The sequence below is a fragment of the Asterias rubens genome, chromosome 12 (assembly GCF_902459465.1).
Source record: "Asterias rubens chromosome 12, eAstRub1.3, whole genome shotgun sequence".
Taxonomy (NCBI): Eukaryota; Metazoa; Echinodermata; class Asteroidea; order Forcipulatida; family Asteriidae; genus Asterias; species Asterias rubens.
The window spans coordinates 12,824,484-12,842,458 of NC_047073.1; the positions used below are offsets into that span (position 1 = coordinate 12,824,484).

Sequence of the window (17,975 nt, forward strand, 5' to 3'; positions counted from 1 at the left end):
TGAATTGCCAGTATCAACTCACTTGGGATGGAGCGCATGGTGAGCTGTTGATATTATAAAACATTGTCAGAAACCACCTACCTTTGAAAAAAATGTTGCTATTTATAGAAGGGAGTATTTTTTTATCAAAATGATTCTGAAAAAGACTGCAAGCATGAAGCCTTTCCCATAAAGCACGAAAAGTATGATTTTTTTGTTTTTATATTTTTTTGTTTTACTTTCTTGCAACTTCGATGATGAAATGAGCCCAACTGTCCACATTTGGTTCTTTTAGGCATTATGTTGTGATACTTTCAGTGTGGTCTTTGACATTATTATTAAACCAAAGGATACACCTACAATTACCAGCCACTAATGTTAATGTGCTTTGGTATCGAGACCATTGTTCTTTCAATCTCAAACGTTTTAAACCGCAACTAGTCCTTGCACCCTGTTTGTGCAAAAACGATAAAACTACAGTATTGTATGCAATATTTTAGGAAATAAATTTAAAGTATTAAGCTGACTCAAGTTAGAGATTTGTCGCTTTTTGTCATTGTCGCTCTTTTTCCATACCCGACTTAGCAAAACATTTACTTGATCTCTAGTTTCCCTGTATCGGTGTTGATGAAACGTGTTCAGTTTAAAATGGCTGCAGTATCAAATGAAAACAATTATTGTTGAAAAATGACATTTTTCTTTAAGGTAGAGCGTTATTCATTTTTATTTTTGGATGAGCAAGGGCAAAACTGCTAACCTACCACATTTTGGAAAAGAGAAAAAAATGAATTTCAGAGAATATACTTGTTTAAACATTGTGTGAATGTTTTGTTTGTTTTGTAGCATTGATCGCGATGGGAGGTTAGTATACGTACACTGGTACACCTAACATTCAAACCAATGTACCCAGTACGATGGGGGGGGGGGGGTAGTCTGGTTTATATGTGTTTAATGAATATCTGCATCCATGGGTGTTGTTGGATACGGGAAACACGACCAAGATGGTGGCAGCATGATGAAGGTCCGTAGCCTGATGATAAGCGTACAGCCACTTGGGGATCTTCCCTCGATGTGGGGGCCTTGTCACACCATTGTCACGCTGACTTGGGGGCAATGCTTAATAGCACAACCAACTTCCCACATCGCGTAATGTTTAGAGACATTCTTCGGTGTAGCTAGCACGAGACACACAGTGCGAAAACTGTCTCGATCACCATGGTCACACCAGGGCAAGGGCAGAGACATCACTCCTTGGTCTTTGCTAAGGTCTGAAACCAAGTGAAAAATGAAAATCTGATTGCTAGTTGGTTTGGTTTTGAAAGTTTTGTTTTCTCCCTCTTTGATATACCAAAGAGATACCTAGAAAACATGTTGCCTGCAATTATTATAATAGTTACATGTATGCAAAGAAATGTTTCGCCATGGTATAATACCATTAAAGATGAATTGAATTGAATGACAGGGCCCTGAGTATAACCTTAGAGCGAAGCTACATGTTGGTCATAGATTAATACGGTAACTCAGGGGATTTCCATTGACCCAGCAACATGCATCAGTACTACCCTCTGAATCTTAAGCTACGTCTAGATCAGCGCGTCTACCAGTGTTGAAGAATAGCAGACGCGCGCGATCTAGCCGTAGCTGTAGCCGAAGTCGCCGTTTCGGACACGGCCTTATTTATTAAATGTAGAGCAAATACCGATGATTGAATCAACCGAAAACACCATCTAAACATAGGGCCGTGTATTTTTAAATGTCTGCAGCTTTTTGTTTGTTCCTCTCTTTCATGCAAAATCTCGTTGAATATGTGGACACCCTCTGGTTGGCACAGCAAACATCTCAACACACAAAAGATGATGTTGTGCCACGAGCGTCCAACAAGCCGGCGTAAAGAGAAAGATAAACATTTATTATGTAACAAGATTGCTGAAGACACCAAAGTGTGTCTTCATGAGTTTCCACTGCTAGCTAAATTTACCATCCGTCAGTCTGGGTGTTTCGCAGTAGCTTTGTGGTTTGACCACGGAGGTAGAATTGTTTGACTTCGGGGTGCCAGGCATAAGGACCATGGAGTGAGTTGCGTTGCCCGCAGTATTTTGTATGATCTGATGTCTGGTCAAAAGACGGGAATATTTTGTACAGATGGAACCTGCAGAGAACTGATGGCCGAGTGTCTTAAAGATGGCTCGATTCAATTGTGTAAGTTTACACTTTTATTAACAATTTCTTTAGCAACCGAAAACAAGAAGGGGGTCCGCCATTACATGGTTTCGATTATTGATGTTTAAATAATAATATAAGAACAGAGATAACCAAACCAAGGTTTTTTGCCTGATGTAAAGTATGTGTCTCTTTTTTCGAATCCACACGAATTGTGTTTGGGCTCCCGGATAAGCTGCGTCAATTATTTTGAATGTATGCTTTCAGTATGGGGCATTAAATTGACAGAGCCAAAACACCCAAGCCCAAATCTGTTAACTGTTTCACAGTTCGCAAACTGTGGGCCAACATAACATTAATGCGCAACACAACGGCAACTACAACATTTTACAAAGAAAAGTATCCTTCTCTATAAACCATGAGAACAAACAAACGTTCGATTACATGTTAAATCAAAGTTAGGCTTAACTGAATTTGACCGGAAATGTTGCGTAACACGACGGCAACTACAACTTACAAAAAAAAAATCCGTCTCTTTAAACCATGACAACAAACAAACGTTCGATTACATGTTAAATCAAAGTTAGGCTAAACTGAATTTGACCGAAAATGTTCAATCAAATTGATATTAATCATGGAGACTTTTGAACATGTATGTACTTCATTTTAAGAGGAATTTAAAATGGGAATGCAGACAGTGTAATGAACACATACAAGTCAAGAATGAGTCAGTGTCTCAAGACTTTTAAAAGAAGTCATGGAATGGGACCGATGACTGACAGGAGACCGTCTCCATCCATCACAACATTCAAGACAAACTTAAAATCTCACTTGTTCAAACAAGAGTACTCGCACAATCCTCAGTTCTAATTAAATGTTGTCTTCATCCTCAATCGCCAAGAGCACCTTATATAGGAGAATACAGACGCTAAAAAGTATATAGTCTTTATTATTATAAGAAGTAATTGTATAAGTACTCTCTAAATGTAAAAGAGTGAAAAACACCACTCTTTACTTTTCGAGCTGTCCCTCACATGGCTCTTCAAAAAGAGTGGTGGTTATTTCACTCTTTTAGAGGGGTTTCACTCCAGGACAGAGTGAAAATCACTCAAAAAGATGCAAACTTCAATTTAAAAGAGTGGAAGACCACTCGAAAAAGAGTTGTCCTTCATATGGCTCTTCAAAGAGTGATTTTTCTCTCTTTTACATTAAGAGAGCAGTGAGTATATTGACCCAGAAGGGATCAGGCGCTACGGGACACTGATCTGGGTCAAGTCTGACTCAACTCGGTTTTTTTGTTTTTGTCTTGTTTAAGAGTACATGGAGTTTAATATTGCAATGTTCCTTTTAATGTTCCGTTAGTTATTGTTGTCTTGCAGTCCATTATCAAACTGTTCGGATCGTTGTGCTTCTACAGTGCAATCGTAACACTTGTGATTGTCTCGTATTTTAAAACTGCTCAAGTCAACCAGAGGGTTTGGTGGACGTCGAACCATCTATCAACCACTAGACCCTCGCCCGGCGCTACCAAATACATCCATCCGGACATCCGGAACGCCATCAGGAGCAGGCGGAACAAATGGAACCAATTGGATTGCACGGAACAAAAAATAACTCTTTTGAATGACACCACGGAGTACAACATAACCAAGCACGTCATCAAGCCGGAACATTCGCCCGGACACAATGGATATATTACCTTCAAAGACAGAAAGGTAGGCGTTTTTTTTTTTTTTTTTTTGGGGGGGGGGGGCACACGATTATTTCCTGACGCCCTTCTATTTCCTTCTTTCGATTAGATAATATTATCATGATAGGTATAAGAGTGACAAAATAACAACGATTGTGTATGAAGTCAGGGGAAGTATTATCGTCATAGACGTACCTGCTAGCAATGGTTTAATGTTTTCTTGGCCTAACATCTTCTCCCGATAAAGGTCTTTACCGCCCTCTATCGGTAAAGCTTCATATTTTACTATCATTTTTTTTTCACGGGGCAGAAACATACCCGATTTTAGCAGAGTGCTTTTAAAATGCAGCTTTCATATGGGTTAAATTGCATAATACAAGCCAACTACAGCAGAAACTGACTCCCAAATTCTCCTCACTCCTTTTCCAGCCACCACCAAAGCATAATATGGGATTAGGGCTTCCCACTCTAAATGTAATAGTGAAAAACACCACTCTTTACATTTCGAGTAGTCCCGTTTTTATTGTTGACTCTTTTATAGAGGTTTCACTCCAGGACAAACTGCAAATAGTGCACTCTTAGTTGTCACGATAGTGTCTGCAATATCCCAAAATAAGGCTAATGGGAACCCCCCCCCCCGGAGATTCTGTGTCCCCCATATGGGAGGAGGTTGATTCAAAAGAGGGCGCTACTAAAAGAGGTTGGTACACAGTTCGCCATACGGGGGGACAGCATCTCCTGCCACACCCGACCCATTAAGGTTGAAATAAGACTTTATGTTTTTGGTTCTCCACACTTTGAAGCCAATATCCAAGCAATGCAGCTCCTGTGCAATCGTCAACAGTGCTGGTCGACTCATAGGATCCAAAGCCGGTAGCGTCATCGATGAAGCGGACTGCGTCATCCGCATGAATGGCGCCCCGACGGCAACCTACGAAGCCGACGTGGGTACCAGGACAACCTTCAGGGTCATGGGTCACCGTAACTTTCCCAAAATGATGGGATCTATGACAGACAGGAGTCGGTACCTGGAGGATAAGGCGACCTTGTCTGACATTGTAGTTGTCTGGCACTACCAGGTGGATTGGATTCAGAATTCTCCCTCTCGGTAATTTATTAGACTTTACAATAATGTTACAGTTCATTTTATGTAGTTTTGTAGTATTTTTAATTGTTTCATTTGTTGGTAACAGCTGGTCATGGCCTAATTACATGTTGGTGGGCTTAAATTGGGAACATTATTTACTATGTTTTGCCTTTACATTTTGCTGTTCGGCGCTTTGAGGAATGTTGTATTCATATTGCGCTACCAAAACGTGTTTTATTATTATCAGGTGGTGCAAGACGTACGCTGGTTTGTATCCTAACGCCGCTGTATATCTAGCATCGGAAGACGTTATGAGACGAAACGAGATGATATTCTACAAGGAACTAAACGTCTCAAAGTAAGCTTCTAAATTAGTGTTAAATTGCAGAGGTCGTGGGTTCGAATCCCACACGAGTGAAATGCCTGTGATTTTTGTTTTTTCAAAGAACGTATGAAAGTACTGAGTATATACAGTGCTAACAGACATCGGTGTATTTTATGGGTAAAAACCAAAAATGACTATTCTTTATCCTCGATGCAAATTTAACATCTACTGTGTCACACTGTATTGGGTTAAGAACGACAGGGATGGGGCTTAGTAACAGACGGGTAATGTTGAATACAGTACTATCTTGTTCAAGAGCCAGTGTCATGAAACAAAAACTGTCCATCTGAGATTCTTTTAATTGGAAATTAACATGGGCTGAAGGTGGGTGATTCGGAAGAGGGCACTATCAGAAGTAATTTTAGGGTGCGTTCGTTTAGTTTCCCTGGGACGACCCCGTCGTGTGGCGTTTTTTTCTTTCCAGGACGAACGTGTGTAGATAATTACCAACGTTCGTCCTGAAAAAAGAAACCCGCCACACACCGGGGTAGACCCAGGTCAGCTAAACGAACGCATTCTTACACAGTTCGCCGTAGGGAAGGGGGGGGGGGGACACCACATAATCTCCTACCACGCGGGAGGTCGTGAGTTCGAATCCTCCCAACAAACCTCTGAAAACACAAATACGTTACTCTTCATATGCTCTATGGTCAAACCTAATACATCATTCTCATTCTGCAATACTTTAGGTCGACAGTAAAAATATGGATGTCAACAGGCTGGGGAACGATGTTGTTTGCTCTTGATGTATGTGAAACCATCGAAGTGTATGGGATGATCTATGAAGACTTCTGCAGGTAATCTTAACACATACTACCCAGTTCATAAAGAGTAAACCAGTTCATAGGGTAAACTATTGCCGTTGCCCTTGTTTTCTTTCGTTGTCGGTCCCGTATTCAAGCCGCAACCCCCACTCTTTTTCCTTTTTTTCTGAGGGATGGGTGATTTTTAAACCGAGGAGTGTGTGGTTTATAACTGAGGGATGGGACATTCTTTGTGGCAGGACAGCTTTGTAGAGGTGTTGGTCACCTGTTCCTCCCTGCCACTCACTTGCTTGGTATTTTAAACAAACTGTTTTCTTTGTATCTTATCTATGCCAGTGTAAAGCGTAATTATTAAACTGACGTCACAAGTCCAAACAACAACCCCAGTGAGGTCAATGGAGACCTATCATTGGCCGAGTGTTGTGTGCGGCGCGTACATGGGACATACTTGCACGTTTCCATTGGTTGACCAAAAGTGTACCTTACCTAGTGTTTACACACAACGTGTTTAATTTGTTTCTTGCCACCATGTCATGCAATATGTATCGGCAAATTTACTTGCTAGTGTCTCATGTCAAAAGGCTGGTTTTTACTTTCAAATGCCATTACTTAATGTCGGCATTTTCTAGAAGACCAACGTCTCAACTTTTCTTACTTTTGTACCAAAGTTCCACAAACAATAGGAGCTGAATGGACGATTAATGTAGACGAAATACATCCTAGCCCAACAGCGAATGAACGTTCATAACCTACTGTTTTTTGCCTTTTTGGTTTTCCCCATCTAGCAAGCACCCAAACGACACCTACTCCTACCACTACTTCGACACTATACGAACAGAGTGTGCTTACTACACAAAGAGCGAAAAAGGTACACAGACCGGCCACAAATTCCTCACTGAGAAAGCTGTTTTTGCCAAGTGGGCCGCCACGTACGGCATCGTCTTCCACGAACCATCATGGGACGGTCACCTGAAGGGGTACGACGAAAACACGGTGGTCGACACACTGTTTAAGAGAACGTTCAAGGAGTACGAACGGACGGGACGACACCAGAAACAATCCCCGTTAATTGTCAAACGAAGAGTGAGTCGTAAACAAAAGCCGGCGGTACGCCACAAGATCTTACGAGGCCACTAGAGGGCGCACTTTTGCTGATTGCAGACCTTTGAACTTGGCGAGAGGTGCCGCTTTTATTCCCCGACAGTATATGCACGCGAAACTCTTATGATTTTGTTATTTTTTATTTGAACGACAGAGAGGTGCAATTGGCATATTCAAGCAGAACAATGATGCCCCATGCAACTAAAAACCGTTTGCTACAGCTATCAAGCAACGCTTGGTAACCCCTCAAGAAAAAGAAGGGGAAAAACATCCAGGATTACTTACTTTAAAATGTAAGACTTTTTTAAATCTACTTTTCTTCGAGTGGTATTACGTATTTTGTGTTAACGAATAATTTCAACATCTTAACATGACAATCTTTAATAAAGTATGAAACAAAAACAAGTCTGATTTGTGTACTTTCACTTTTTTTTTATTTCAAACATTGTTTTAAAATAATAATATGGAGTTGTCAAACTCGTTTAAACTATTAAAAACGTGCATTGGCACTTTCTTAGAAATAAGCAACGTGGAATACAAGGTCACAAATTAGCATAATGGCATGAGTGGTTAAATCAATCTTTGGTAAATAATTGCATCTTCAACATGTTTGCTGTCATTTTGAAGGCTCCATTTTCTTACTGAATTTACACCAACTTCCACTCCATCAACTTGATTTACGGTGGTATAAAACATGACTGTTTCTAAGCAAATTTGTCATCTGTTCTAGCATGCATTTCTCTTTTGCTTTTACACAAAACAAAAATAAGAACAAAAGTGAACCTCATTAAAGCTCTCTAAGAAAAATAACATTCAAGGTTTAATAGCCTAGTTGAGTTCCTTAGTTAATTATCGTCTTACAATCATAATAAGCAACCCATAAAGGAAAGCACACAAATCAATTAGAAGTAAACAATTTGCTCAAAGTCTCGTTTTAAAAATATTAATAATTTAAATTTTGTTTTGTTTAATTATAGGCCCAAATGACTCATCTCGAGAATAAAATACTGGAAACAAAAATTGCAATGACTGTATCTTAAGCATCGTTTACTGTATGCGGATGTACCAAAACAATTGCATTTTGATTTGTTTGTTTTTGGAATAAACAACATCGTTGCACATCCAACACATTTATTTGATAACAAAACGTACTTTATGAAAATAATAACCACAAAGTTTCAATGCCCCACTGGACTTGATTAACATCCAAGCAGAACTTCACCTAAACCGTTTAAAGGCACTGGACACTATTGGTAAAAAATCAAAATAAATTGTCTTAAAAAAACTTACTTGGTAATGAGCAATGTGAGAAACGGCTCCCACTGAAGTAACGTAGTTTTTTTTAGAAAGAGGTAATTTCATACTCAAATAATGACACTCCAGCTTTAGTATTTTATTATGCATCTGGAAGCACATAAAGAGGGTGTTTTTCTTTCAATGTTTTCTTGCAACTTACAACTTCACAGAGTTGTTGTTTAATGAATACTTTTGGATACACCAAGTGAGAATAATGTTCTTTGACCAAACGTGTCCAGTAGAAGTAACAATTGTCTTTATAATAATGTAATTTCGAGTTGACATAGTGATTTCCTTGTAATATATATAATAACTGTTCAAAAGAATTGAAACCGAAAGACACAAGGTTTTCAATAACTCATTTCAGTAGTTAGTAAACATCACAACGATTAGTACAAACATTAAAGTCGAAAAGGGCCAACAACGGAATTCACGTTCAAAAACAGTTTGTGTGAATTGGATCTGTGTTCATTATTCGAATTTTTTAATCGACTAGTAAGTAAACTCATATCATTTTGACACAGTCGAGTAGGTCCAAGATTTTAAAACGTAATTTACAAAACAAAAAAGTGCAAAAACACTTGTGATTTGAATGCTACTGATTCGAATGCTACATCAACAATGTATTGATAAAAAATAATTATGATCAACCACTAAAATAAATACGTGTGCCCAAGAAACACTTGCTACTGTAGTATAGCGCCCTCAACGACCTTAACAAGGAGACACTTAATGTTGCCATTATCATTGCTATGGCAACCGTCAAGTTACATTTTATAATACAATGCACGTAACAAATGATTGGGACAGTCACTAAGGCCACACCACAACAATACCAAAATGACCACGACTGCTGTTTAAGATTTCAGAGGTTTAGAGTGGTAGCAAACAGTATCCAAAACAGCATTGATTAAAAGTTGCTTTAAAGGCTTTAAAAATTGAGTTGTACTCTGTGGTGTATCAATCAAATGCTTCAACATGTTTGTTACTCTCATTGCGCCTAAAACCGATGGCAATTTCTGTCTGCACAACGAAATTGCCACTTTCGTAAAGTGCTTTTCAATGTGGATTTTTTTTCTTCTTCTAAATCGATTAAAAAAAAGGGACTTCTTAAAAAAAAATCAGGAACATCTTTGAGGAGGGCAATTCTAAACATGAGAAGCAAAAGCTACCCGAAGACATGTATTTTTTGTTTACCAAAAAAAAAAAGGACCACCGTTTTGTATTGAAGGCCTCGAGTATCCCAACATGAATATACTCGGCTTGGCAAAAATCTGCCTGTTTAAAAAAAAAAAAAAATATTAAAACCTTTTTGTATTTCATATAAGGAAATCGTGTACTTTTTGTTAGGGGTATCATGACTGGTGTATCATTAAGTAGGTCTCGTGATACTATTTTTGTAATTTCTGCGTTTATTTGTAGAGAAGGCCTCCTCACGAGGCTATGACATTGCTATGGGAAGATCTGTTTTAAATCAAAACCAAAATCAGGCCAACGGGTAAGAAATCTTCTTTCAAATTGTGTGTCTGTGATATCGCAAAGTGACAGCACCTCTGAAGATCAGTCTAAATTGAGAACTATAAAATGATTTTGAAAAGGCTTGACAATTTATACATAAAGAATGATTCAATTAGTGAGATGTTAATATTTCTAATACTGTGTTTACACTTTGATCTTAGAACAGTTATTTCGTAATTTCATTGTTGGTTTTCGCTCGCATTTCACTAGCAAACAAGTTCATTATTCAATATTGCTAACACCTTGTGGAAGCAAAAAGATTAAGGCAATGACGTCATTAACAGTATGGAAACCTAAACGGAAAAACGTACTGACGGCACCAACTTTTCATAAGGATTGACAATCATAAGCTTTGTTCATAAAACAATCACTTTAAAGGCAGACAACTTCTTAAGATATTAACACTACTGCTACTCCACCTTTCGAAACTGTTTGTATGGAAGGTATTGAATCCGCGAATCGCTGAAGTGAGCAAAAGGGATACCAGTTTGGTTGTAGATTTGTCACCGAATAAGTATTACATCTTGACAAGGAGGCCACTTTTACTGTTTAATGTTTTGTCAGTATGCCTTTATTATAATGCTACACTAAGAAGATCTAATGTAGCCCAAAAGTCGCCACCTGGTCCACTGTTTAAAAGGTACAACCCAATCTTGGAAAAACAACATTTGAGGGTCAGTCTTCCTCCATGCACACATGCACGTTCTAACACTCCGGTATTCCCCATTTTTGCTTTGACGTCATTCAGCATCTATAATGAGGAATTATCGGAACATTTTCGGAACATAGAGTGGTCACTGGTTAAATGCATTATTTATGGCATTTTAGCAGATGTCTAGTTTGTTCTCTCAGAGGTAAACCGATGATAAAGAAAGTGTCACGCGCAGGATTGGCCAATAAACAACCTCACTGTTAGCCTGATAATCTGACGTCACACTTCAAGGCTTGTGAATAACTACCTCCAAACCGGCGTGTACTTTCACCTTTGACCTACATCCATTTTAACATAGAAAATACACAATCAAATTCTATGGGGACGTGATAGGAGTTTACTGTTTGGGGCATATGGAAAGCTCATGTCACTGTGCACGTTTATCCAATATAATGATTGTATCCAATATAATCACTGGATCTAAATAGCAGGTACCTGTCTTTATCCTTGCGGATAAAGACAGGGGCCCAGTCTACCCCACTGTGACCTCTATGTGAGGGCGCCCTACTCGAATGACGTCATGTGCATAAAGTACATCCTAACCATAACACCAGAGTCTCATGGAGGGAACATGGGCGTTGTCGGAACATGGGCGTTGTCGGAACATGGGCGTTGTAAGTTTTGGAACATAGAGTAGTCACCAGTCGAAGGTAGCACATATGGCATTTCAGCATGTTTTTGGCTTATTCGAATCTTACTGACGAGTAATTAACTGTATGTTAAAGTAACTTGTCTTCATCGTTTATAATAAACACATCTCTCTTAAGTGCATTCTCTAGGGACGGATACCTGATAATACAATTCAATATAATAAAACAATACAGAGAAATATACAAATAATAATTACGATTGTCTTAATATCATGATTTGATCTTGGGTGATTTCTTCAACACCGGTACCTTCCGTCGTACAACCACCCGCTTGATGACTCGTTTGATCACCCTCCGATGCCGTACGATCGTCCTGTTGTTCCGCTTCGCCTCGTAGAACTTCTTCAAGAAAGGTGTCTCCAGGGCCGTGGTGTTGGGAGCTAATGCTGTGATGTTCCACCACGGCGAGTGGAAACTCATGTTGAACTTGTGGGCCCAGCGAGCGAAGACTGCCTTCTCTGTGATGAAGAGGTGGCCACCGGTTAGTCGTTCCTCGCTGGTCTGATAGTATTTACATTCCACTTTACCGTCTGGGTCGTAGTAGTGGTACGGTGTGGTGTCGTTCGGATGGTCCCTGTAAAAGTTAGCAAATTTGTTATAAACAGTTACAGATGCTAGCGGTTGCAGATTTGTACTGAACATTTATTTTGAACTTTCAATAGCTACGTTTATAGATTAGAGACAATTATTAAAGTTGTTTAAGGAAATGCACTATCAAATCCGCTTTGCAATGTACAAATAAGTTTTTCGTTTTGAAACAGCATCAAACAGCATCATCTGTCAAAAAATAGTTCAGATTTTGATTCTAAACATCTGTTTCAACGAAAATCTGACATTGAAGCTTGAATACGTTTTGAGTAATACAAATAGGCCTACCAAGCTAACCAACTTTTTGATACACTACACATTTCTTCAATTCATTTTTTTTGTTTTGGTAAAAACACGTGCACTAAATGCACGGTGAAGCAAAGGGACACGAAGCAAAGCAAAGCAATACGAACTTAACAATGCTCAAAAAAGAAAAGAAACAAAAATGCAACCCTATTTCTTATTCTGATTTATTTGATTTACTTGGACCACGCCAAAGATTGTTGTTACTTAATCCCATAACACGCCAACGCAAACTCCTCAAATAACACGGCATTTCAAAAACACATTTTGTGTTTCTTAATGAGCCGCTTGACATTTGTCATTATTAGTACGTGATTTACGAAAGCTTCAAGCAACACAAAACAATGATATTCAACATGGCATGTAACTAGATCAAGCCTTTATTAACAGACACCCTTGACTCCTGCTTTTATGAAAGGTAACACTCTATGGAGTTATGCCTAAGGCATTTTAAACATCTCAGACAAAAGTTAATTTAGTCCCGTAAATGCATCTTAAGTGTGGGCTTTGCATCTTAGATAAACTTGAAGCAGGCGCCACACCCTTTTTAATGAGGTCGGTTTTGATAAATAATAATAGTTCTCGATTTGAAGGATTATTGTGCTTGGCCTTGGGGGCCGAGGCTGGAATTCCGAAGTCGGAATGTATCAGCATCCATAGAGAGTCTAACGAACCCTGTGTGATCTAAGACAGGGATTAACTATAACCTAAATGCATAGCAAAGAATTCTCCAAAGAGTTCTCGAGTTCAAGTCTCACGAGTTTTAAGTTTCATCTTTCTCGTATAGGTTTTACAGCCAGACATAAACTATTCATGTGTCTTGGCGAGTCTATTGAGTTGCGTAGTCTGAAAGAACCACCATCTCGTTAGACTTGATTCAAGTCCCGTTCTCGTGTGTTGGGGGGATGCAGATTATCACAAAACACAAGTTTTATGGTGATGGCACGGCATTGGGACTTGGGTCAAGTCTACCATCTCATGAGTCTATTAAAAAAGTAAACATTTGTTTATATGAGTTGCATTAACTCACGTGGTTTACTATCGATAGCCATTTTGAGGTACGGGGACTCTATAGTATTGCACTGTTAGGTTTGAGTGTCTAAAGGGATAAACCTACACAAACCCAAAAGTGCCATAGTGATTTGTTCACCATACCTCAAAATTACTTATTGCACGCGATTCGAAACAAGAATGGAAACAAGTTTCTCGCGCCAGCATTGTGTATGTTTTATTGCCTTATCCATACACGTATTGAACCCGGCCTGACTTAGGACGAGTTAGTCGTCCCAACTCGAGATAAGATTAATCCTAGCGTTTCGTGAAATCGGCTGCAGGTATATAAATGACAATTGATTGTCGGAAATGATACTATCATCTTAAGATGGATGACCCTCATCCTTAGATGGATTCCTCCTGGAAATTGACAACTATCAGGATGTTGCCATCCTGAAATATATCATCTCTGGAAGTCAACATCTTAGTTTCACGGTGTCGACATTCTACGAGAAAACATATCTTGAAGACGACATTCTACCTTCAAGATGTCGTCATCCCGAGATAAATCATCTCAGGATGTCGTAATCTTACGTTAATGATGCCATCATCTCGCAGTAAATTATCCCAGGATCTTAATAAATCGGATGGTACTTCCAAAGCTCCGTACACACACGAGATTAATTATGCCTGATCCTCTCACCCCTTTCTTGTACACAGTTCATTTCTAGATATTTATTGCCTCATCAATGTTGTTAACTTATAATTATGCGCTTTTGATTTTGTTACCTTTCTATGTCTTGATAAATTCTCATACATTGAATTATTTTCCAAAAAGAGTACGGAATAAACGTCATATTGAATTGGAATGAATTCAATTGGATTAAATTCTAGAAATTAATGTGTGATAATCTCATTGTACGTTACTCGTTACGTATTGCCTTCTAAGTTTGTGTTGAATCGGTGAGTTAGCAAAAATGTTGGGTTAATTAGTCATCCAAGGAGGCCGTTTCTCACAATGTGTTGCTCCCCGTTGCTCATTTCTTTATGCTAACAAATGGTTGATTAATTACCAATAGTGTCCAGTGCGTTTAATTAAATGAAGGACTGACTAGTACGTCTCACATATTCTAAAGATTTTCATTGAATGTCCCAGGATGCAACTGTTACAAAAGTATGGTTTGACAAGGTCCATTCTCTATGGTTTGACAAACTGGTGCTCAATTTCAGAATTCCTGTCTACATTACTCAAATTGTTACATACGGACAACACATCTCACATGTTGATTAATATTATAACGTCTGGGTTCACGCCAATGAAATACATGTGCAATGATCTCATTACTTATGAAACATTGCAACATATCACAGCCCGCTAGCCCAGCTCGCTAAGTATACCCCCCCCCCCCCACACACACACACATTCATGTGGTCTCCCCGGGAATTTAGCAATTACGACCGGCTGATTCACCAGCCAATTACCGTCCCGGCGAGAGATTCTTGTCGCATTACAAACTCACGGTTTCTTGGTCACCGCCATCTTCAGCTTAAAGGCACTGGACGCTATCGGTAATTACTCAACATTATTGTTAGCATAGGAACTTACTAACAAGCAATGGGGAGCTGCTGATGGTACAAAACATTGTGATAAACAGCTCCCTTTGAAAGTAACGTACCTTGTTGAGAAAGAAGTAAATTCTCACGCAAATATTTTTATTTTTTTCAAACCTAAAGTATTTTTATGCAATCTATAAGCACACAAGTTAATGCAACAAGGGTGTTCTTTCTTGCATTGCTCTGTTGCAGTCTCAAAGACCAACTGAGCCCAACTGTTCACAGGTTTGTTATTTTATGCATATGTTAAAGTGAGAATAATGGTCTCTGACAATTATTACCAAACGTGTCCAGCAGCCGATTTCACGAAACTCTAGGATTAATCCTATCTTGAGTTAGGACGAGTAACTCGTCCTAAGTTAGGATGGGTTCAATGTGTCCTATACCGTCTATGGATATGGAACTTAAGGGAACAAGTTGCCTTGCATCGGACGAGTTGGTCTATAACGTTTGTAACCGTTTTTTTTTTTATATAAATTGCATATGGTTGGAAAGATGTTTTAAAAGTAGAATACAATGATCCACACAAATTTGCCTCGAAATTGCGTGGTTTTCCTTTTACTGTGCGAACTAACACGGTAGGTCATTTATGGGAGTCAACAAAATGACTCCCATAAATGGCCGACCGTGTTAGTCGACGAGGTAAAAGGCAAACCGTGCAATTTCGAGGCATGTTTGTGTGAAACATTGTCTTCTATTATTACATCTTTCTTCACATATGCATTTTATAAAAAACGGCTACAAACGCATTTCAAAGACCAACTCGACCGATCCAAGGCAACGTGTTCCTTTAACTCGTCCTAAGATTAATCTAAAGTTAGGAAGAGTTTGGTGAAATCGACGGCAGTGCCTTTAAACTCATCCTGCCTGTTTGCTATATTGGATTGGATGTGCATGGTTGTTCGCACAGCTGCTCGAACAATTGCACGTCCTCTTATTGTGAACGTCTGGGGAAAAAGGGGAAATCCACGCGATGTGTTAATTGTGTTTTACGATCACGCAACACTGTTCCACAATTTATTTCCCGTCTTGTATACACTCTCTGCACCAGGATAAAACACACACTTCAGTTCAGGTCAGATTTGTGCGAAACGTAAAACTCAGAAATCAATATTGCTATGAATTATGTATATTATTTTATCCTCAAGGCCAGCATCAGTTTAAGCTTATCTGAAAATGGAAACCAAACTGACGAAGTTCTCATTTCCGATGCATGAAACGCAGACGACATTTGCATTTTATTTTGTATGTTGGATGAAGGTTTGAGTTTGAAATACAAAACGGCACCCTTTAGCCATATTATCCCCCCTGGCTAAACAGATATACAAAAACCAATGAATATGTAATTATGTAGTTAGATTAACGATCTATATCAAACGATTGTAATATATTTTGTAATTTGACCTCCATGGCAAAGCGGAATACGAATACAAAGTATTTATGATATGATCGCTGATTGACGTTTCCCCAGTGCATGGATGTTAATCCTTCCCTTGGCGATGGATCTATACACTTTAATGGAATGCAGAAATCTTAAAGCCAGAATGCGACTCAAGTAACATGGTTGTATCCATCAGGATAAAATGTCATCAACTTAAAGCAAGTATGAGACTGTTAATTTATGTCGAAAAATGGCATGAGTACATTTCAGTTTTGAAAATCAGGTTGCCCTGTTTCGAACCCTGTCGTTGACTAGAGCTTCACATGGTTTCCTTCCCATATGTTTCAACCATTCATTTTCATCGTATTCTCTAGACAGTTATCTTCCACCACAAGGGATACAAACGCAAGCCGCTTTTCAGGGTCCCTTGGTAATACCGGAAAGATAAAAATAAAAAATAAAATAACTTGGATTGAATCATGCTTGATGCTGAAATCCATCAAATCGTTTAAAGCGCAATCTCCTATTTATAATATTACATGTTTATCGTTGGAAGGATACTGGTTTCACACATCTTATTATGTATAGTTTTTATACTTTTGTATAATCTCGACAGCCCATGTCCAACTTGTTACCATTGTGCAGAAAAAGGTTGTTAAAGAATATAAAACAAATATAAAATAAATAAATAACTGAAAAACTTTGAACTCCATTTCGATTAGTGGCGGCATGTTGCGTCACAGCACCTAAGTAAACCATTACATGGTGCTAAGTAAAAGGAATAGACCTCATATTAAAAAACCTAGTCCCACATATCTTGCAGGAAATACTGTATGTTTCAGCGCTTTGAGACGCTTCGGGTGTACAAAGCGCTGTATAAATATCGACTTTTATTATTATTATTATTATTAGTGACAATTTGCAAGGATATAATTGTTCCGAGTTTTTACCAAACTATCTTTGCGAGAAACAAAACTGATGCGGAGAAAACAAAATGAAAAGTTTGTGATTTACGAAGTACGCTTACACCGTCAGAGATGACGTCAGCAAACCCACACACACCGCCGTGACAGTTCGTTACACACAGAAAACTACACACAGCCATTACACAGATCCGGTTAAAAAATGTATGCAAAAAACACAAAACATACATAACATTAACGCACCCAATGATCACTAACTGACAGTGTGTTTTTCGTCAAAGACTTCGTTTAGGACTTGATGGTTTTAAGGAAATAAAATCCACTTGGCCTTTGGTTTAAGTCCTTAAGCTTCGTTGGTATTAAGACGGTCCGGCTCCGGATCGCTATGAGCACTTTAGCAATGCGGCTGTCATTTATCAGTAAATTGTGTTTTCATCAAAGCGAGCAAGACAATTGAAATAACGCCGTACAACCTGCAGGTTGCCGTACATGTAATCCAATAGTCATATTATTGCTACACACCCAAATGGTTGCAACGAAAAAATGTGCTCCAACGAAAATCGGCTATACTCTGTAATCAGCTCTTTACATTACAATATCCCATGCTTTAAAGGGTCTAGGTACTTGTTGTAGGACACATGCACAAAAAAACAATGTCCAAAGCCCACACAGTTTGAAGATTAAGATGTTAGAAAGTTCCCTTAAACTATTACTTACTGAAGTGCTGTAGCTTTTGAGAAAAAAAAAGTACAAGTCACGAAAATAATGTTCGTCTCAGGAGACGAACATTATTTCAGCATGTAAAACCTATTTTCGTAACATTGTTTTACA

The 17,975-nt window shown here is 38.7% G+C and overlaps 2 protein-coding genes across 6 annotated transcripts in view; one reads left to right on the top strand and one right to left on the bottom strand.

Moving 5' to 3' along the window:
• The first annotated feature begins 4,605 nt into the window (after positions 1-4,605).
• Positions 4,606-7,202, top strand: LOC117297772 (alpha-N-acetyl-neuraminyl-2,3-beta-galactosyl-1,3-N-acetyl-galactosaminide alpha-2,6-sialyltransferase-like). Its single transcript, XM_033780921.1, has 4 exons — positions 4,606-4,937; positions 5,164-5,274; positions 5,991-6,098; positions 6,851-7,202. Exons 1-4 carry the CDS (start codon positions 4,606-4,608, stop codon positions 7,200-7,202), a joined length of 903 nt encoding a protein of 300 aa, XP_033636812.1.
• A 381-nt stretch (positions 7,203-7,583) lies between these two features.
• Positions 7,584-17,975, bottom strand: part of LOC117297410 (beta-galactoside alpha-2,6-sialyltransferase 2-like) — a 60,870-nt gene continuing 50,478 nt past the window's right edge. For all 5 annotated transcript variants that reach the window (XM_033780431.1, XM_033780435.1, XM_033780434.1 and 2 more), the window contains exon 6: positions 7,584-11,916. In XM_033780431.1, coding sequence (XP_033636322.1) covers positions 11,553-11,916 — 364 coding nt within the window. In that variant the 3' untranslated portion in view covers positions 7,584-11,552. The remainder of the gene's footprint in view (positions 11,917-17,975) is intronic.

Excerpts from the sequence above, each read along its gene's own strand:
- LOC117297772 (XM_033780921.1), top strand. The coding sequence starts at position 4,606 with ATGTTTTTGGTTCTCCACACTTTGAAGCCAATATCCAAGCAATGCAGC. Across the intron at positions 5,275-5,990 it reads AAGGAACTAAACGTCTCAAA|GTCGACAGTAAAAATATGGA; the intron begins GTAAGCTTCTAA and ends GCAATACTTTAG. Across the intron at positions 6,099-6,850 it reads ATCTATGAAGACTTCTGCAG|CAAGCACCCAAACGACACCT; the intron begins GTAATCTTAACA and ends TTCCCCATCTAG.